The following is a 22,823-nucleotide window of genomic DNA, read 5'->3' as shown; positions in this document are numbered from 1 at the left end:
GGGATTTGAACATTAGGATAAGAATTTTAAATTTGAAGCCTTGAGTGCAAGTCACCTAAGCAGAGATGAAATGAATGAGTAGAATTTATACATGGAGCCAGAGCTTTGATGAGCTCAGGTTTATGGAAGGCGATTAGGAGAACATTGGAATAATCAAGACTGGAGTTGGATGAGCTGTTTGTGAGGTAGAAGGTACAGTAACAGAAGCTCAGTTCAGGATCAGATGAGACCACCTGGTTCATAGTGGATGGAAAGGCGGATGGAATCCATATGCGGGAAATGAATTTAGTGGTTGGGGTGTGTTGGTTTAAGACTGCATTGGGGGCTGCATCTGTAACGAATGAAAGACCAATGCTCTGATGAAAGTTGACGATATTTTTAATCTGAAGAGTGTCTAAAGTTAGATTTTAAATCAAATAAGACTAGATGACTACTTGCACAGCAAACCCATCTCTATAGTTAAAGCCTAATGATGCCCAAAATTGTACAATTGACGCCCATAGACAAAACACCTTTTAAAGGCCACTGTTCCATTATGACTGACTCTACAGACATTTCAGTCCCTACAGCATTCTTACATTATTTTTAACGTACTTCCTTCACCACCACCACCACACACACACACATTTGGCAATTTTGTGTGTATCTTCTAGCCAACTAGGAACATCACAGCTAAGCCTGATCAGATCCTTATTTGACATCCATGCACACATTTCTATTGAGGGGCTACTATATTTCTGCAGTTCTTTAAAGACAAATTAAATTCACCTGATTATGATAAATGTGTCCTACCAGAATTACTCTGAACAGAACAACACAGACAATGGTTGGCTAGGTAGCTTGAGGACCATGTCATAGAATATTGCAGCACACAAACAAGTCATTCAGCCCATGAAGTACGTACTGGTGTTTTCCTCCACATGAATCATACTCTCATTCTCACTGCAGCATAATGCTTTGTCATGTTCAAATTGTAATATAACTTTGGGGGAGATTGCCAATCTGACTCCAGGTGCACAAAAGTGAAACTTCCTGGCAATTTTATAAATGTCTCGCATGAAGAATTGGACCTCCGGGAAGTGGATCTTAGACACTTATGCGCCATGGTCCTTTGTCGCTGAACTTTGTATGGCCCAATGCAAGGTGCATCTGGCGTTGTAACTTTAATTTGTCAGCTGTGCATCACACTGTACAAATACCAGTTTGAGATGGCTGTAGTCATAAAGGCAACTTTGTAATTGAGAATTTCCAGCATATGATGTGCTATATGCACTAAGCTTTTTGTTTTCTTTTTAGAATAAACTTGCTTCTTGTCATTCCCTGTGACAATATTTTGCATTAATAGCAATCACGCTTGTCCCTGTATTCATCAGTATAATTTCATGAGCTAGCTGGTTTTGTTCTCTGTGGTTTGACTGAAGTTAGACCTGCTGATTGAATTATAGTCTGTATCCAGGCGTGTATTATATATATTATTTGAAAAATTGTATGGCTTGCAATTTGATGAAAAAAATCATGCAGTGATTAATTTTCAAACCTGTGTTTGGAGAATATCTGAATTGTGTTTCAAAGGCGATGGGTTATAAAGCAATTTTGTTTGACAGTATATTTTAAATATTATGTTCAACTTGTGTAATTAAAAACATGGAAAAATTACTAAACAAAGCATAAAATACGAAAGGATATTCACTTCCTTAAGAAAAACATATATATTGATTCCTAAGATGAACAAGTGATTCACATAAATCACTAATGCAAATTTTCATTTTGGGAAGTTAAAAAACAGATGTCCTTGTGTAATTAATTTTGTCCAGCACATGAACTGATTAGAGAAATTATGAGTAAGGTTGAGGAGATATCCAGTCTTATTTGAATGCAGTCTGCATAAGAACGTAAGAAATAGGAGCAGGAATGGAGCATATGGTCCCTCGAGCCTGCTCTGCCATTCAGTATGATCATGGCTGATCTTTTGCTTCAACTTTGTTTTCCTGCCCTCTCCCTATATCCCTGGATTTCCTGAGATCAAAAATCTATCTGTCCCAGCTTTAAATATACTCAATGATGGAGCATCTAAAACACTCTGTATATTCACAATCCTTTGAATGAAGAAATTTCTTCTTATCTCAGTCCTAAATGATTAATCTGTTATCCTGAGACTGTGCCCCCATGTTCCAGATACCCTAGCCAGGGGAAACAACCGTTGTGCCTGTTATGTCAAGCCCCTCCAGAATCTTGATTGTTTCAATGAGATCATCTTCCATGCCTCTAAAGTCCAAAGACAATATGCCCAGTCTCATTGCAGGAACCAATCTAGTGACCTTTGCTGTACTGCATCCAAAGCCAAGTATATCCTTCCTTAGATATGGAAACCAAAACTGTGTAGAGTACTTAAGAGTTGTCTCACCAAAGCCTTGCATATTTGTAGCAAGACTTCTTTATTCTTGAATTCCAATTCCATTGCAATAAAGGCAAACATGCTATTTGCCTTCCTAATTGTTGTCATGCTAACTTTGTGTTCCTTGTATGAGCATACCCAAGTCTCTCTCAACATTTGAAAGTTTCATAGCTTTTTAAAAATGTTCTTCTTTTCTGCTCTTAATACCAAAGTAAATAAGCTCACACTTCCTCACATTATCTAGGGCTACAGCTAAAATGCCACATCATGTTCAAGGTACGAGGGCTCAGTACTTTATAGAATATTTTCTCAGTAATTGTAATTAGTAAGTAAATTCAACTTATTCTCTGATCAGCTTAACATTTACATCAGCATGGATTTGTAAAGGGTAAGTCATGCCTGATGAACCTCGTTGAGTTTTTTGAAGAGGTGACTAAGGTGATGTACAGGGGAATGTCTATAGATGTTACTTATCTGGCCTTCCGAAAGGCATTTGATATAAGTCCCTCATAAGCTAAAGTTAAAACTCACAGCATTGAAGGGAAATGATAGGGATAATGGCCAGGCACTGTAATTGGCAGGATGTGACTAGTTGTGTCTTGCAAGAATCTATTTAGCATATTCGTTAATGACTTAGATGATGGAATAGAAAGCCACATATCCAAATTTGCCAATGATACAAAAATAGGTAACATTATATAAGCAGTGTAAATGGAAGCATAGAATTAGAGATAATGTTAGATGAAGTGAAAGGGCAAAACTTTGGAAATGGATTTCAATGTAGACTAGTATGAGGTCATCCACTTAGCATCTAAAAGAGGATAGAACAGGGTATTATTTAAATGGTGAAAATCTAGAAGCAGTGGAAGTCCAAAGAGACTTAGGGGTTCAGGTAATAGATGTTTAAAATAAAAGCAGAATACTGCGGATGCTGGAAATCTGAAATAAAAACAGAAAATGCAGGAAAAACTCAGCAGGCCTGGCAGCATCTGTGGAGACAGGAACAGAGTTAACGTTTCGAGTTCTGAAGTGCTGATGAAGAGTCATATTGGACTCCACGTTAACTCTGTTCCTTTCTCCACAGATGCTGCCAGACATGCTGAGATTTTCCAGCGTTTTCTGTTTTTAGATCATTTGAATGTCTTGTGTAGGTGCAGAAGATAATCAAAAAGCTAATGGGATGCTGGTTTTTATATTAGAGGACTAGAATACAAGGAGGTAGCAAATGTGCTCCATTTATACAAAGTCCTGGCTAGACCACACCTGGGGCCCTGAGATCAGTTCTTATCACAACTTAGGAAGGATATATTGGGTTTGAAGTGCAGTTTAGATTTATCAAAATTATACCTGAACTCCAAAGGTTAAATTACGAGGAGAGTTTACACAAACTAATGTTGTATTCTTTGGAATTTTTAGAATGTTAAGAATGATTCAATGGAAGTTTCAAGATATTAAGGGGAACAGATGGGATAGATTGAGAGAATCTATTTCCACTGGTTGGTGAGTACAGGACTAGGGGGCATTGTCTAAAAATTAGAGCTAGACCCTTCAGGAATGAAATTATACAAAGGGTGGTAGAAGTTTAGAACTCTTCAAATTACAATTGATGCTGATGTATTTAGTTTAAATCTGAGCCTAATAGATTTACTTAGCCAAAGGCATTAAGGGATATAGCACAGAGGCAGGTATATAGAGTTAAGCTGCAGATCAGCCATGAACGGCAGAACAGACCCAAGGGGTTAAAATGGCCTGTTCTTGTTCAGAGTTATCAGTAATTAGTATTTAGTAAATCGATCTCATTTGTACACTTGATAATTGACGTAATATACTGTTTGAAAGATCTAAACCTTGCAGTGAATAATAATAACTTGCCTCATCAGTTGTTTTTATGAATTACTTTTTGTCCTTGATTTAATTTGGTTGCTGATGTTGCTAAGTTGTTATAGTGTATTCTCACACAGTTGCTATGGGCTCTTTGATTTAGAGAACCAACCCTGTAAAACTCCATGGGCAGAATTTTGCCCTTGATGGGCGAGCAGGCCCCACCGGCTCGGCGGTGGAGTTTGGGCCCCGCTGCCATTTTGAGTGGGCGGGCCAATTAAGGCCCATCCAGTGGGCCACCCGACGGGAAGCGCTATGCGCTTCCTGTGCGGTGGGGGGGGATTCCTTAACTGTCAAAGTGCGCTCGCGCGAAAGAGCGCACATCCCCCTGAGACTAAGTGCTGTCTCAGGAAGAGTGCTGAAAGTTTTATGAACTTAAAAAATAGAAAAATAAAAAAATGTCCCCCTCATGTGACAATGTCACACGAGATGGGACATGTTAATAAATATCACATAAAGTTTATTAAAATTTTTAAAAACAGACATGAAACCTCATCCCCCCCCAGTGGATGAGATTTCATGTTTTTTCAGAAGCCCGCTGGGGCTCCTGGCCTGCCCGCCAGCCTTAAGGTTGGACGGGCAGGGCCTTTAATTGGCTTAATTATCCTGTCAATGGCCTCAATTGGTTCCCCCTGACGTCATCCCGCGTCATTTTCACATCGGCGAACAGGCCCCGCCCCCAACTTGCCGACTGAAAAATTCTGGCCACTTGGCCCCAGATTCTCTTAACGGTTTAGTGATAACTGCAGAGAATGGAAAACTCCTTGCTCTAGCCTGCCTCTGAAGTAGAGAAGGAATAGTTAGTGAAAGCTTTGGACTATTACCTAATGGTGTAGAGACGGATCATGTACAGACAAACCAGTGGACAGGCTTGGGCTTGAGCATAATGTCTGTTAAATGGTCTGCCAATACAATCTTGGTTCATGCATTAAAAAATAGCTATTTACGTAATCTGAATTGTGTAACATGAGTTGAAACTTTTTCTTGGCCATTCAAAATGTGGTTTGATTATTGTGACTGCTAATAAAAGTTAAGCCAAGTCACTAAAGTTTAGATTTTGGTGACTTGACCATTTTAGTTGAGAGCCATTGATCACTGTCTGAAAAAATTGTGTTTTAAATGTCCATCCACATTTTTTTTTGTTTGTCGATGCCTCAGTTGGATGTACATATGTACAATATATGTGGTGCATGCAACTCTTGTGTGCTGTATCTGAATAGCTGGTGTGCAAGGTAAAGCTGTATTGAGAATGCATGGGTAGTAAACCTTGACTATTGCATACAGTACATTAGGTATTTTGCATTTTGTAATTTATACACACTTCGTGTAATGGATCTACCTACTTTTATGTGAAAATAAAAGATTAAACTTAGAGTACAATGGTGCAGATATACTGCTAAATATTTGAAAACGATAATAGCATTTTATTGGGACACAAAACCTACACTAGTGAAATATGTATTTTGTGCGATAAGATCTTCGTCCTTAATTTGAAAAATCCAGTGTAAATAGATCTGTTTATAGCAGTTTTCTTTATCTTTTATATAGTTCGTGTTTACTAAACTGTAGTTTTAATTATTTATTAACACAATTTAATTATTGCCACTACTGCTCCTAAAACTAGATTTTAAAGCTTTGATCAAAGCTTTCATTGTTGTTATTTAACCTGCTTAACTCCTGTTCCCAAGTAATTTTACAATCTATGTAAAATTGTGCATTGGGTTAATGAATTTCAAACACCAGCACTGATGTATTTTTATAATGCTGTGTTCTTTTGTAGCATAAATGCAACCCACGCTACAGTGAGGATTTTGTTCTACAATTGGAGACTGAGCTAGTGCAGGCAAGGTTAAGAGAAGCAGAATCGCAATGTGCCCTCAAAGAGATGCAAGACAAAATCTTGGACATAGAAAAGGTACCTGAATTACACTCACTCCATTTGATTTGTGTAAAAATAGTGCGGTAGACATGTATTCCAGAGTCCCACAAATCCATTGCAGAAACTGAAAGTTACTTTCCCATTTTTCAAATTCCATGGTGTTAAAACTTCAATGCTGAGCAATGATACTAAGATTTCTATTGAAGCACATCCATGAATTATATAGTAACTTGCTTTTCCCAGTCAAATCCAACATAACAGTTTTGTTTTGTTATGGCACACATTATCCAAAAGAAACTGTAGTTGATGAAAGTGATGAACTGATCTGTTGATCCAAAAGAAAGACTTGCATTTGTGTAAATGCCTTTCATGACCTCAGGAAATCCCAAAACACTTTACAACGAATGAAGTGCTTTTGAAGTGTCGTCATCTTCTTGGCATTCCCTTGGGACTAAGGATGATTTGCTTCCGCTCTTTTTCAACAGTTTCGGGATGATTCAATGGGTTCGGGGATGGTTCGACGGGCTCAGGGATAGTTGATGAGTCCAGTGTGTGATCTGTGGATTCTGCCACATATGGGGCAGGTGGTGCTTGAAGGGTCAGGCAAATGGGTTGTTTGGAGGTTTGTGTGCTCTCTCCGTCGCCTCAACTCCACCTCTGTATGCTCCCTTTGAACTTTCTCGATGTGTTTGGTGCCTTTCCAAATAAGCCGCCTCCGTTTTTGGTCATTCACAAGCTAGGGTTTCCCATGAGTCAGCGGGGATGTTTTTATCTCTTCAGGGTTGCTTTGAGGATATTCCTAAAGTGTTTCCGTTATCCTTCTGGGAGTCTCCTGCCATGACTGTGTTCCAAGTAAAACAGTTGCTTTCGGAGGCTGGTGTCAGGCACATGAACGTGTTCTGCCCAGTGGATCTGGTTTTGAGTGATTTGCTCAATGCTGGGCAGGTTGGCTTGGGAGAGGGCACTGCTGTTGGGCTGCCATTCTTGCCATTGGATTTGGAGGATCTTGCGAAGGCACTGCTGATGGTACTTCTTCACTGCTTTGAGGGGCCTGCTACATGTTGTCCTAGCCTCCGAAGCATATAGATACGCAGGTATCACTGCTGCCCGGTAAACATGACCTAAATCTCAGGTTTGAGATCCCGACCTCAAATACTCTTCCTCAGTCGGCCAAAGGCTGAGCTGGCACTTTGGAGCGATGATGAATTTCATCGTCTATGTCTGCCTTCGTTGAGAGGAGGCTCCCAAGATATGGAAAATGGTCCATGTTTTCCAGGAACGCACCATTGATCTTATCTGATGGGAGGAGATATGTTGTGGGAACTGGTTAGAAGAGGACCTTGGCTTTCTGCATGTTTAGTGAAATGCCTCTTTTCTCATATGCTTCGGAAAAGGAATTGACAATGACCTGGAGCCCAGTTTGAGTGAGTGCACACGCAAGCAGCAACTGAATACTGAAGCTTAATGACTGGAATTGGAGTGATTTTGGTTTTCGATTGAAGGCGCTGTAGGTTGAACAGTTTCTGTAGATTACCTCTATGCCAATGGGTAATTTGTTGGAGGTGAGGTATATTATTGCAGCGAGGAAAATGAAGAAGAGAGTTGGTGCAATGACACAACCTTGTTTGACCCCAGTTTTCAGAGAGGGTTTGTGGTGTTTCCATTGGTGAGGAATCACAGCTTGCATGTCATCATGGAGGAGTTTGAGATTGAAAATTGCAAAGTGATAATGAATTGATTTTTTTTAAAAGCAATGTTGATTGAGGAATAAATAGTGGCTAGGAGACCAGAGGTGACTCTCCTGTTTTTCAAAATAGCACCTTGGGATCCTTTATGTCTGCCTTAGAGTGCAGATGATTTAAGCTCTGATTCAAAAGACAGCACCTCCAATAGTGCAGCACTTCCTCAATACTGTATTGGATTGTGGGCTAAGTTTTTGTGATCAAGTCCCTGGAGTGGGACATGAACCTACAACCTTCTGACTCAAAAGCAAGAATGTTACCAACTGAGCCATAGCTGACATCAGAAACAGAACACTGAGGAAACACATGAGATGAATCATCTAAATAAAACAAATGCAATCAGAAAGGAATAATTTCTTTTATAGTTGTAAAATTAGAATCTGTATTAAATTTAATTTTAAAGTTGGAAATCCACTGGGGTGCTTGAAGCGGATATGTTGTGGGAACTGGTTAGAAGAGGCATGAGGGAGGGTGGGGGGAATAAAGGCCTGAGGAAAATTGGTTAATAGATCCTGCATTTTAGATTCGTTGAATGCACTACAGTATCAAGATGTACATTTTCACAATGTGCTGACCTTTGCTATGATTTTTACATAAACTAATTTTTACATAACCTCTGGGTGAATTTGTCAGTGCTTTTAATGTCCTTTTGTTTTTTCTTTTGTCAAAATTTAAAGCTTGCTTTCTTGTGATGCCTGCATGGTTATCTTGATTTTTTGAGTAACACTCCAGTTCATAGCTTTAATAGTGTGTTAGTTCAATAGATTGATTATTTCCCTTATCACAAATTAGCTTTATTTTTCTTCCTTTGAAGTTGAAGTCAAATGAAACTTCGCTGGAGCTAATGATTGAAGTGCAGCTATTACTCTTTTCATTTCCCCTACACCTTACTTTCAAGTTGTTATGCTGAAGTATTTCCTCTTATTTGTAGCAAATCTTTAATAGTCTTGTAAAGAACTTGTTTGCAACTTTGCTGTAAATAGTGAACAGAAGATATATCACTCCTTTGTACCTGCCTGTATGACTATTGTCATTTTAACAGAGGCTAGGCAGGACTGCAATCATTCAGCTTGTATGAATAGTCAGGGACATAGTTACTGGCAAAACATAACCAAAATGTACTCAACAGCAGGTGTTTTTTTCTCATTTTCAAAACCACTCATTTTTGGGTACAGAAGTCATCATATAATTTAAACATGCTTCTTTTTGAAAGTTTGCACTCAATATCCTGTAAATGAGAACAAATTGTTAGACATAGATAATTCAAAACTATTCTATTTACAAGTGTTGTTTTAACATTTTTGTGCAATACTTTAAACCTTTGTAAGGGGGGTTGAATAACTATCTGTAGCATCCACCTTGTCAACCATGTAATAAAGCTTTATTGTATCCTGACAGCATTATGCATTGAATAGCAATATATGGTTTGAACAAGCTTTGCTTATGTTGTAGTGAGCCAATATTCTTGTATGTTTTGACTGTGCTTCCAAAGGCTTATAAGGGAGAATAGTACACTGCAAAGTAACACCCTGGAGTAAATGGATTTGAAAGCGTGCTGTTTTCCAGATCTCAACTATGATTTGCAATGAACAGCTAAGTAGAAGGTAGTCATCACCCGATAAAAGTGAAGGATAATTAGTTTGGGTGTTGTGTATGTATTTGCTTGTTTGTCTGAATTTCTTTATTAAGTATCCCAGAGTAGGTGTAGTGCTTGGATAACAGAATAAAGTATCTCTGCTTTGCTCCATCAATGTGCTTTAATAATCACCTCAGAAGAGCACCCCAATACTCCATTGTGACATTTTTCATTTCCCATAATAGCCACCCTGCAATCTCTAGCATCTAGAATGTGCCATTTGGTACCAGTTTTATATCTGTGATGTAGACACTAGAACACAGGAACAGGATCAAGCTAGAAGCCTGTTGTTGTTTTGTTAACCATGTGTCACTTAGCTTTTAAATTCAAATATTTGCCCTTCTTCTGTTATCTTCATCAGCAATCCCTTGTGTCATGTTGTGAAAATTCTTCCTTGCAGATGGCTGGGTGAAAGTGAGATGTCAGTGTTGGCTGGGGGGTTTGCAGATAGCTCATGAGCCCAACTTTGCTTGCAGGCTCTCCCACAGTAAGGACATTGGTTGTCGGATGATAAAGGTGGTGACAGATTGTTGGCTTGAACAGCTGCTCTGCCTTTCTACCTTTCTCGCCATTCTCAGTGGCTCCTCTTGTTGATTAGAGGGTCTTGACACCATTTTTGATGATCGCCATTTTGGTCTGAATTGGGCTTCTGCTTCCCATGTGTTCATGTTATTAGGACAGATCGTCATGGAGACTTTGAGATTGTCTTTGAAACATTTCTTTTGATTCCTGCATGAATGGGCTCTCTGGTGTAGCTTTCAGTCAAGCACCTATTTGAGCAGTTTGAGTCGGGCATTCTGATGTCATGCTCCATCCACGTCAGCCGATGTGAAATTATGATGGCCTCGATACTTGACATCCGTGTCTTGGAGGACACTCATGTTTGTTCCTTTGTCCTCCCACTTCATTTGCAGGATGATGTTCTGGGGGGCTGGTATGAGTCCATAACTTGTCCAAGCTTCAGCAGCATAGACAAGAGTAGGAGAACCACTGCCAAGTAGACTTTGAGTTTAGTGTAGGGTCTGATCTCACAATTCTCAAATAAAAGCAAAATACTGTTAATGCTAGAAATCTGAAATAAAAACAAACTTCTTGAAAAATTTAGCAGGTCTGGAAGATCTGTGGAAAGAGAAACTGATAACATTTTGAGTCAAAAATGAGTCTTTGGAGCTTAATTTCATGATTCTCAAACTCTGGTATGTAGTTTACCATAGACTGAGCTAACCCATTGGATTTGGTGATAGACTTGTTTCATTGTCAGCTTTCTGGGATAGATAGCTTTCAAGATATTGGAAGAGAGGGACATTCTCCAACACTTCACCATGAGTCTCAATTGAAGGCATTGGATTTGATACGTTTGGTGTGGTTTGGTAGAGGACTTTAATCATCCTGATACTGAGGGTAAATTCCAGTCTTTCATAGGCTTCGGTGAATATATCAACTGTTGTAGTTCTTCAGAGTGAGCATAAACTTGTGCGTCATCAGCATACTATAGTTCTGTTAAAGAAGTGGTTGTTGTCTTTGTTTTGGCCTTTGACTGGTTGAGTTTGAAGAGTTCAGCATCAGTGAGATAAGTTACTTTCACCCTGTGGGGGGGCCTGTAAACAGCAAGATGCAGCACCGCTGCAAGAATGATTGTGAATAATGTTGGTGTAATAACACACTCCTGTTAGATGCCTGTTTTATCAGTGAAGGGGTCTGTAGTTGCATGGTACTATTGTTTGCATATTGTCATGTAGAAATGGTTGACCTTTGTACCTCCTGACTAAATATATATCTATCTGTTAGTGAATTCTGCATCACTGGGCTTTGGGGACTGTGCAATTCCAAATTCTGACATGACACTAAAAATTGTTTAAACCATCTCTAATAACAGAGAAACAGTTCCTTGCCTGATGAGAACAATGTGGCCAGGTTGCAAGAGGAGCTTATAGGGGCGAAGTTGAGAGAAGCAGAAGCACTAATGGGCCTGAAAGAACTTCGGCAGCAAGTTAAAGATTTGGACGATCACTGGCAGGTAAGATGGACCCATATTGTAACTTTGCAAATGTTCACAAAAGTGTCTATAGGTTTTCTTGAGGGTGCTTAATCCCCAGTATTTTTGACTCATTCTATAAAAGTGTTATCTGGACTCTGCCATAACACAATGTAAAATATTTCACAATATTTGTTTAGATCTGTGGTTGGTTTATTTTGCGTATTACTTTATCTTTCCACAGATTACAAATTCATATGCTACAAATTGTACATTGTAATGTCAAATATCATAACATTAGCATTAAGTTCATTTACAGTCTCAGGAGAGATATAAGATTTTTTCCCCAAAACTGTAGCAGCATGCCTTCAATTCGCAGTGTTTGTACCTCGGTGCAGCACGCTGTTTGAATCACCGCATTTTATCTCCACTTGGGAGAAGGCAAATTTTGTTTCTTCCAGTTACACAACTTTCCACGAACAGCCACCAGCTGTTGTTCAACGCAGAGAGCAGGAGAGACTTCTGTTTAAAAAGGATGTGGAGAGCGAGGAGAGACTTCAGTTTAAAAAGGATGTGGAGAGCGAGGAGAGACTTCAGTTTAAAAAGGACGTGGAGAGCGGTGGGGACTTCAGTTTGGGTACCTTGCTGGGGGTAAGAGCGGAGTGGAACGGACCTGCGGGAGACAGTCAGGAGCTGAGCAGCGCGCTGTTCACTGTTTCAGCTGCTGGAAGCTGTAGTCCAGGAAAGAGAAGAAAAAGCAACTGTGACATCGCAGGAAGCTAGTAAGTTTATTGGCTGGTATTTCCTCAGTCTAAGGGACAGTGTGTGAGAAACCAGCTTGGGACAGGTGAGTTAAAGTAGATCTATAAATAAAAAGAACTAAAACTTTAAAATAATAAACCAAAATTTGAAAACTTTAAAAGTAAAGATAAAAAAGGAATAAAAATAAAGTAATTTAAACAAACATCTCAAACACGTACCTTGTAGTTAAGAAGCATATAACTTTTAGTTGTCAGTGATACTAGCATTCAATAAACACAGTAAATGTAGCATACATAAGAAAGTAATTAAAGTAAATTAACTAAATAACAGTTAATGGTGGGACAGGTGTTATGTTGCAGCTGTGAGATGTGGAACTTTTGGACGTCAAGGCAATCCATGATAAACACATCTGTAGGGAGTGTAAGCAGCTTGAGGAATTCCGGATCAGGATTATTGATCTGGAAGCCGAAATGCAGACAGTGCACAACATAAGGGAGGGGGAGAAATACCTGGATACTTTGTTCCAGAAGACAGTCACATCTCTTAGAAGAGGGTTATCTGTTTTGGTCAGCAGTGAGGAACAGGAAGATGTGACTGTCAGTGAGGCAGGTAATGGGACCGAGCAGACAGTAAGGGAGGAGCTGTCAAACAGGTTTGAAGTGCTCACAGCCTGTATGGATGAAAGCGAAGTCTGTAAGGTGGATGAGCTGGCTGGTCGTGGCACTGTGGCACAGGAAGCCGTTCAAGCGAGGGGAGCAAAAAGGAATGTAGTGGTAGTAGGAGATAGTATCGTGAGGGGGATTGACACTGTTCTCTGAAGCAAAGAGCGAGTGTCCAGACGGCTGTGTTGCCTGCCCGGTGCCAGGGTTTGGGACATCTGCTCAAGGCTGAAGAGGAACTTGCAGTGGGAGGGGAAGGATCCAGTTGTTGTGGTCCATGTAGGTACCAATGACATAGGTAGAACAAGGAAAGAGGTTCTGCAAAGTCAGTACGAGGAGCTAGGTACCAAACTAAGAAGCAGAACCTCAAAGGTAATAATCTCTCGATTACTACCTAAGCCACGTGCAAATTTGCATAGGGCAAATAAGATTAGAGTGATGAATGCATGGCTCAAAGACTGGTGTGGGAGAAGTGGGTTCTGGTTTGTGGGGCACTGGCATCAGTACTGGGGGAAGTAGGGGCTATACCGTTGCGACAGTTTACATCTGAACTGTGCTGGGACAAGTGTCCTCGCAAATTGCATAACAGGTAAGTAGAGAAGAATTTAGATTAAACAGGAGGGGTGAGGGATTGAGCTTGGGTAGAGGCAATTGAAGGTGTAGAGTCAAGACAGGAGAACAAAATAGTAATATGAGAAATGAGGGTCAGAGAATGACAGGAAGGGACAGAGAAAAAAACTGGCCTCCCTGTAATGATGTGCACGTCGGTGTTGTCGGTGCTCAGCCACGTCTGTGAGGAATATGTGGCAGCGACTCCGCTCCGGATGAAGCTGCTGGACTTGTACCTGCTGTACATGGTGCTGAGTGGAGTAGCTCAGTTCTTTTACTGCGCGCTGGTTGGTACTTTCCCCTTCAACTCCCTTCCGGTCAGGATTCATCGTCTGTGTGGGGGCCTTCGTGCTGGCAGTTTGCTTGAGGATACAGATCAACCCTCAGAACAAGGGAGATTTCATTGGCATCTCACCTGAGCGAGCATTTGCAGGCTTCCTCTTTGCCAGCACCATTCTTCACCTAGTGGTGATCAACTTCATAGGTTGAGTGTACACATTGTTATACAGCAGAAATAAGGAGAGGGACCGGAACTCGTATTGCTGTTGCAATGGATCTGTTTGAACTTTGTTTACACGTTGTTTTGTTCCGTATATACATATTTTTTTTAAAAAGTCAAGACTAGATGTTACAAAGGTAGCCAAAAGACAAAAGTGAAGGTTCTCTATCTGAATGTACGTAGCATTCATAACAAAGTAAATGAATTGATGGCCCACGTTGAAGTAAATAAATATGACCTGATAGCAATTACGGAGACGTGGCTGCAGGATGACAAAGATTGGATCCTTAATATTGAAGGGCACATGACATTCAAGAAGAATAGGAAGCTTGGTAAAAGTGGAGGGGTAGAACTGTTAATCAAAGAGGGCATTGGAGCAATAGTTAGAGATGATCTTGGTTCTGGAGATCAGAATCGGTTTGGGTGGAGCTGAGGAATAGTAAGGGGAAAAAGTCATTAGTCGGGTGGTCTACAGGCCCCCTAACAGTAGCCACAGTGTAGGATAAAGTATTCGAGAGAAAATATTGTGTGCTTGTGATAAAGGGACGGCAATAATCATGAGTGATTTTAATCTACACGTAAACTGGAAAGATCAGATTGGCAGTAGTAGCCTGGATGACGAGTTCTTGGAATGCTTTTGGGATAACTTCTTAGAGCAGCATGTTCTGGAACCAACCAGAGAGCAGGTTATATTAGATTTCGTATTGTGTAATGTGACAGGATTAATTAATGACCTCAGAGTAAAGGCACCTCTAGGTAGCAGCGATCACAATATGACTGAATTTTACATCCAGTTTGAAAGGGTGAAGAGTGGGTCTAAGACTAGTTTCTTAAACTTAAACGAGGGCAACTATGTGGGGATGAAAGCTGAACTAGCTGAAGTGAAGGGAAACTAGGCTGGAGGACAGATCAATAGAGAAGCAGTGGCAGACATTTAAGGGGACATTTCAGAGTATTCCGAATAAGTACATTCCTACTATAAAGAAAAATTCTAAGGGGAGAACCCACTATTCGTGGTTAACTAAAGTAGTTAAGGAAAGCATCGAACTTAAGGAAAAAGCCTACAACTCCGCAAAGATGAGTAGCAGGACAGATGATTGGATAGAATATAAAGAATGGCAGAGAATGACTAAAAGGTTAATCAGGAGAAAAATTAGAGTATGAGAGGAAGCTAGCTAGAAATGTAAGAACGGATAGCAAGAGTTTCTACAGGTACTTAAAAAGCAAAAGAGTAAATAAAGTGAGTGTTCTCCAGAGTGTGACAGTGGGCAGTTAACAGTAGATAATAAGGAAATGGTGGAAGAAATGAACAAATATTTTGCTTCTGTGTTCACTATAGAGGATACAAAAAAACATTCCAGTAATAGCTGTAAATCAGGAGGTGAATGGTGAAAGGAATTTGGTAAAATTGAAATCACTAGGGAAACGGCATTGAGCAAATTGTTGGAGCTGCAGGCTGGGCAAGTCTCTGGGTCCTGATGGACTGCATCCTAGGGTCTTTAAAGAGGTGGCTAATGAGGTAGTCGATGCGCTGGTATTAATTTTCCAAAATTCGCTAGATTCTGGACAGGTTCCATCAGATTGGAAAGTAGCAAATATAACTCCTCTATTCAAGAAGGGAGGGAGGCAGAAAACAGGAAACTATAGGGCAGTTAGCTTGACGTCTGTTGTGGGGAAGTCATTAGAATCGATCATTAAGGAGGTTATAGTTGGGCACTTAGAAGAACTCAAGGCAATTAGGAAGAGTCAGCATGGTTTTGTGAAAGGAAAATCATGCTTAACTAATTTCTTGGAGTTTTTTTGAAGGAGTGACATGTGCAGTGGATAAAGGGGAGCCTGTAGACGTATTGTACTTGGATTTCCAGAAGGCATTTGATAAGGTGCCACATCAAAGATTATTACAGAAAATAAAAGTATATGGTGTAGTGGGTAACATATTAGCATGGATGGAAGATTGGCTGGCTGGCAGAAAGCAAAGAGTATGCATAAATGGGTCTCTTTCTGATTGGCAGGATGTGACGAGTGGTGTCCCACAGGTGTCTGTACTGGTGCCTCAACTTTTTACAATTTACATCAATGGCTTAGATGAGGGAGTGAAAACATGGTAGCTAAATTTCCAGATGACACAAAGATAGGTAGGAAAGTATATTGCGAAGAGGACATGAGGTTGCAGATGGATATAGATAGGTTGAGTGAGTGGGCAGCGATCTGGCAAATGGAGTTTAATGTGGGAAAATGCAAAGTTGTTCACTTTGGCAGGGAGAACAAAAAAGTAGAGTATTACTTAAATGGAGAACAGCTGCATAATTCTGAGGTGCAGAGGGACCTAGGTGTACTAGTACATGAGTCACAAAAAGTTAGGATGCAGCACAGCAAGTAATGCAGGCAAGTGGAATGCTACCCTTTACTAAGAGAGGGATTGAACATATAAGTAAGATGTTATGCTTCAGTTTATACAGGGCATTGGTGAGACCACACCTTGAATACTGTGTGCAGTTTTGGCCTCCTTATTTAAGGAAGGATGTAAATGCATTGGAGGCGGTTCAAAGGGTGTTTACTAGGTTGATACCTCGAATGAGTGGATTGTCTCATATGGAAAGGTTGGACAGACTGGGCTTGGTTGAGACCTTTTAGCGGTTTGATACAAGTGAGTGGCTAGTTTGCTAGGCCATTTATGGGGGCATTTAAGAGTCAACCATATTGGTGTGGATCTGGAGTCACGTAGACCAGGCCAGGTAAGGACGGCAGATTTCCTTCCCTACAGGACATTAGTGAACCAGATGAGTTTTTATGATGATTGACGATGGTTTCATGGTCATGATTAGACTTTTAATTCCAGATTTCTATTGAATTCAAATTCCACCATCTGCTGTGGTGGGATTTGAACCCAGCTCCCCAGAGCAATTCCCTGGGTCTCTGGATTACTAGTCTAGTGAAAATGCCACTACAGCACCATCTCCCCTAATGAAGGGATTAATCGTGAGGGTGAAAGTTTAAAATTTGAGGACTGGAGGAACAAGAAACAAGTAAGGAACAAGTAAGTCAGTGAATTCAGGGCTAGTTTTTGGGCAATTTGTTGCAGAATAGGATCACAGAATCACAGAATTGTTATGGTGCAGAAGGAGGCCATTCAGCCCACCATGTGTGTACTGGCTCACCAGATGAACATTATGACTCAGCGCCATTCTCTTGCCTTTTCCCCATAACCCTGCGCATTGTTTCTATTCAAATAATCATCTAATGTCCTCTTGAATGTCTTGATTGAACCTGCATCCACCACACTTCCATCCAGTGCATTCCAGGCCCAAATCACTCACTGTGTGAAAAAGGTTTTTCTCACATCGCACTTGCTTCTTTTGCAAATCACTTTAAATCTGTGCTCTCTCATTCACTATTCTTTTACGAGCAGGAACAATTTCTCCCTATCTCCCTCATGATTTTGAACACCTCAATCAAATCTCCTCTTAGCCTTCCCCTCTCCATGGAGAACAGTCCCAACCTCTCCAATCCATCTGCATAACTGAAGTTTCTCATCCCTGGAACCATTCTCGTAAACCTCTTCTGCACTCTCTCCATTGCGTTCACATCCACCCTAAAGTGTGGCGCCCAGGATGCAGACTGCAGAGTTTTTCTTGGAAGTTAAATTTACCGAACATGAAGAAGGGAGGCTGTGCAGAAGAGTATTAGAATATGCAGGCCTAGAGGTGACAAAGATGTTTCTGGAGATGTTTTGGCTACAATTTGATAGATAAGAGTGGAGCAAAGCATGGCCTATCTCACAGAGTTGGATAGATGAGAGGCACTTGAAGATGGTGTAGTTGACTGTATCAAAGCCGACAGGGAGATTGAGCGGGTGAGGAGAAATCCTGTGTCTGGATCACAGTGACTGAGAATATTATTTGTAGCTTTGATTAATGCTTTTTCAGTGTTGTGGCAGATTGAAGGAATTTAAGTAGAGTTGGGAGAAAGGTGACAGCATGTTCAGGGACCCAAGCAAAAGACTGCAGATGCTGGAAATATGATATAGAAATAGAAAATGCTGGAAATACTCAGCAGGTCTGGCAGCATCTATGAGTGAAAAGCAGATTTAATGGTTCAGATCTATGATCTTTCACCAGAACTGGGATAAGTTAGAAATGTAATGGGTTTTCAGCAAGGGAAAGGAGGAAGGATGGAATAAACAAAAGAGAAGGTTTGTGATAGGGTGGAGGACAAGAGAGGTTTTATGTTTTATGGTGAAAGGCCGAAGGGAGTGTTAATGGGACAAAAAATGTGTCTGGAGGAGATGCGACCGGCACATCCTGAATAGCTGTCATTTGGAAACAAATGTAAAAGTATAATAAAGAGAGGGAATAAACAGCAAAGGAAAGTGGGGAAGAGGAATGATCTAAAATCTTTGAACTCATTGTTCAGTTCAGAATGCTTTAAATTGCTCAGTCAAAAGATGATGTTCTGCCCTCTAGCTTGCATTACGCATCATTTGAATACTGGAGCAGGCCAAGGACAGAAAGGGGCAGTATGGGAACAAAGTGTAGTATTAAAATATCAGCTGACTGGAAGTCCAAGTCAGGAAGCCACTGACCGAAAGCACATCGCTGTTCCTTCACTGTCGCTGGGTCAAAATGCTGCAACTCCCTCCCTAAAAACACATGGGACTGTACAGTTCAAGAAGATGGTTCACAAGGGCAATCAGGGATGGACAATAAATGCTGGTCTTGTCAGTGACATCCACACTCCATAAATGAGTAAAAATAAACTGCGGTCTGTCCGCAAGAAAGACCCAAACCTCCCTGTCGCTTGCCATTTTAACACTCCACCCTGCTCCTTGCCCACATGTCTGTCCTTGGCTTGCTGCATTGTTCCAGTGAAACCCAACGCAAACTGGAGGAACAACACCTCATCTTCCGACTAGGCACTTTACAGCCTTCCGGACTGAATATTGAATTCAACAATTTTAGATCTTAAACTCCCTCCCCCATCCCCACCCCCTTTCCGTTTCTTCCCCCTCCCTTTTGTTCCAATAATTTATATAGATTTTTCTTTTCCCACCTATTTCCATTATTTTTAAATCTATAACTGTAATACTCTGTCAGTCTTTCCACCCCACCCCCACTAGAGCTGTACCTTGAGTGTCCTGCCATCCATTCTTAATTAGCACATTCTCTTAGATAATATCACCACCTTCAACACCTCTTTGTTCCTTTTGTCTGTGACATCTTTTGATTATCTGCTCCTATCACTGCTTGCTTGTCCCTACAACCACCACCCCCCCACCCCCCAACTTCTCTCTCTCTCTCTCTCTCTCTCTCTCTCTCCACCCCCCCCCCCACCCCCCCACCTTAAACCAGCTTATATTTCACTCCTCTCCTAACTTTACTCAGTTCTGCTGAAGGGTCATGAGGACTCGAAACGTCAACTCTTTTCTTCTCCGCCGATGCTGCCAGACCTGCTGAGTTTTTCCAGGTAATTCTGTTTTTGTTTTTGTTAAAAATAAACTAATGCTGCTTTAGGGTCAGCCACTAGGAGGTGCACAAGCATAATGCAATGGATGCATCTTTGATTTTTTCATCATAGAAATTACCTGGCTACTGCTTGGCATTTCCCAATGTAGCAAGAATGAATTAAAAACTGTTTGGAGGTTAGATGTGTGAATTTGCATCCCAACTCTGCATGGTGTACTGTAGTGGGGTTCCAACATGCTTTCTCATTAATGAAATTTTTAATAAAGTTATATGACAATCTTGTGTTTTTCTGGACTTTCACACTGTAGATGCTACATTTCTAAGTATCAAATAGTTTTTTTCAAAAAAGGAGAGAATGACACTCATTTCCTCCTTGGTTTTCTGGCATTGGTATCTGGCCTAAAGCTGCCTATCTTTAGAAAAGCTGTCCGTAATCAACCTCTAAAAAATCTAGGGTTGCATCTCTTTAAACATCCCTGCAGGGAGCATTTATTTAATTCATTTATGGGATGTGGGGGTCGCTGGCTAGGCCAGCATTTATTGCCCATCCCCAATTGTCCTTGAACAGCAGGTTTAAAGGGGCAGCCAAATTAAACAAAGCTGCATCCCAGCAGCTGGCATATGGTGCATATTCTGTGGACAAATTATTTATTTATGGAACAAAAGCAAAATACTGCAGATGCTAGAAATCTGAAATAAAAACAAAAAATGTGGGAAATACTCCAGCTCTGGAGAGAGAAACAAATGAAAGGTCACATACCTGAAATGTTAACTTTGTTTTTCTTTCTCTACAGGTGCTGCGAGACCAGCTGAGTATTTCCAGCATTTTCTGTTACTTATTTGGGAGTTGATCTACTATAATGTCACATGAAGGCTATAATAGCATTTTACACCTAATTCTTAGCCTTTGCCCCAAACCCCACTGATGTTGTTGCATAAATGTCATGAATCTGGTATCCAATGTTCTTTTTCTTTGGGAGGAATCACATACTCTGGAACTATATGGAGCACCTCATATTCCTATAATTTGCAAACATTCTAAATGTGGAAACTGTAAGATGTTGGCATAATCATTAAACACCTATTCACTGATAAGTCAATGGTATTAGGCATATAATTTTCTATAGGATTCATTTAAGGCAAATCAGCATGTAAGAAATGTAAGGGAAAATGGGACTGAACAATATTTATACAATTTGCCATGTTCCCTGATCAGATTGCCAGAGCTCATGTTCCACATATATGTTCTGTCAGCTGTAATTTGGATACCATTGTAAATGATTGAGTGGTTTATTGAGGAAAGACACTAAACTCAGGATCTCTGGTTAAGTACTCCCAATGTTATCCCAATAATTTTATTTAAAGAAACCTTTCCCTTTGATGTCCTTGAGCACTTTAGTGTATTTTCTTTCACTGTACAGTGCTAATGAAACATAGTGTATCCTCAAAACTTCAAGTGAATTAAGTGTATTATAACTTTGCATGTTGTTAATTTTAAATTTGTCATTTTTTTGCATTATAGAAAAATTTATTCAAACATCAGGTGGCTTTTTTTGCTGAATGATAAATGAAGTTTATAAGACTAAAGCATGTTATCCTAGGTGTTCGTTAATCATGCATAATGACTCCATAAAGCTCTTCATCCATTTTTGATTTACCAAATTTTTTCAAAGTAGTTGTGTACAGTTGCAATAAAATAGTTGGTTACAGATTTAACAAGAGGCTTATCCTGATGTTTTAATTTAAAATCTCCAGTAGGTGAAGTTCAGTAGCTATGCAGTGCATACCGCTCTCTACTGAACTGAAAATAACTGCACCCCCTTGTGGAATCCATACCAAATGTCATACTATTTTACTGCTTGTGTCACTACACCATTTAAAAAAAATTAAACTATATTACCCATCCCTAAGTTGCGTTGAAGAAACAGGACACTGTCAGTAGCACAGTTATACACATAAAACTTGAGCATTTTAGATTTTGTACATTTTAAGAATGAAATAATAAATTGCAGATTCAAAAGGAAGTTTGTGAATTTGGTGCGGAGCACAGATCGCTGATCCAGAATTTAATTTGCAGCCAATGCTATGTTTGAAAGTTGAGAAATTTTAAGTGCAGGATTTGTGTCAATTGCATGATGATTTTAGGTTCACTAAGTTACCTTACTTGGACAAGATTGCTAGATTCAGATAATAGAATTTGTAACAGTAGCTAAGAAAGATGTTTTAACAGTATTAGGATAGACTAAAAAAAAACAAGGGAACAAGCACCATGTTGTTTGAAGGTAAATTCTGAAAGATGCCTGCCCCTATGACTCAAATATTCCTAGGGCGAGTCATCAGTTTTCTGCAGCTTGTTGGATGGGGTACAAATGGAAGTGAAGTGTTCCGTTCCAAGAGTAGGAATAAATTGCTATTGTCTGACTGGCACTGTTGAATAACCAAAGCATTCTAGCTCCCCAACTGAACAAAACTCTGCAATGCTGAATGTTGCTAGCAGGAGCAAGCATCAGGAAATTCATAACAAAAAAAAAGGAATGAATTTACATTGATATTGCACCTTTTTAGGTCATCCCATAAGAGGCTTACCACCAAGTACATTTGAAATGTCACTCGTGTGATTTAGGCAAAAAGAAGAGAACCCATTGAATTAGTAGACAATATGCAGAGTAAATTTAGTTCCTGTCCCACTATGCCAGCTTGGGTGCAGCATTTCTAGACTTTAAAATTATCTTCAAATTTCAACCTGTTAATCCTAAATTGGCAAAAAGAAAAAAAAACAACTGTTAATGTTGGAGATACATTGGAAGTCTATCATCTAAAAGAAGACTGCTTAATGTTTTCAGTAGGGATACTTTATCAGAACAAGGAAGAGGGTGAAGAAAATGACCTGAATGTGAATAGCTGGCAAAAAAAAAGGCATGTATAAAATTCAGTGAAAAATAAGATATTTGGATTTTTGCACAACTAGAGTTGCCATCCAGATTTCTGTTCCATAGGGGCAGTTAATACTAGTGTTAAGACATGGGAGAGCTCTGTAACATATTTACAAAGCATACTTTGGTGAAGGACGGAATCATCTTAAACTTACGTGAGGTAATGCATTTTGGAAGGTCTAATACAGGCAGGAATTATACAGTAAATGGCAGAACCCTTAAGTGCATCGACAGGCAGAGGGATCTGGGTGTACAGGTCCACAGGTCACTGAAAGTGGCAAGGCAGGTGGATAAGGTAGTCAGGAAGGCATATGGCATGCTTGCCTTCATCGGCAGGGGTATTGAGTATAAAAGCTGGGAAGTCATGTTGCAGTTGTATAGAACCTTGGTT

At 40.1% G+C, this 22,823-nt stretch overlaps 1 protein-coding gene and 1 pseudogene across 1 annotated transcript in view; both read left to right on the top strand.

Annotated features, from left to right (window-relative positions):
- The window catches only part of evi5b (ecotropic viral integration site 5b), a 186,473-nt gene that overhangs the window by 106,980 nt on the left and 56,670 nt on the right, over nt 1-22,823 (top strand). Inside the window, exons 14-15 of the mRNA XM_078561899.1 lie at nt 6,057-6,191; nt 11,410-11,550. Coding sequence (XP_078418025.1) covers nt 6,057-6,191; nt 11,410-11,550 — 276 coding nt within the window. The remainder of the gene's footprint in view (nt 1-6,056; nt 6,192-11,409; nt 11,551-22,823) is intronic.
- On the top strand, nt 13,682-14,027 carry LOC144692221 (dolichyl-diphosphooligosaccharide--protein glycosyltransferase subunit DAD1 pseudogene; annotated as a pseudogene).

The sequence above is a fragment of the Cetorhinus maximus genome, chromosome 17 (genome assembly GCF_964194155.1).
Source record: "Cetorhinus maximus chromosome 17, sCetMax3.hap1.1, whole genome shotgun sequence".
Taxonomy (NCBI): domain Eukaryota; kingdom Metazoa; phylum Chordata; class Chondrichthyes; order Lamniformes; family Cetorhinidae; genus Cetorhinus; species Cetorhinus maximus.
This window is presented reverse-complemented; position numbering and strand designations above follow the sequence as displayed.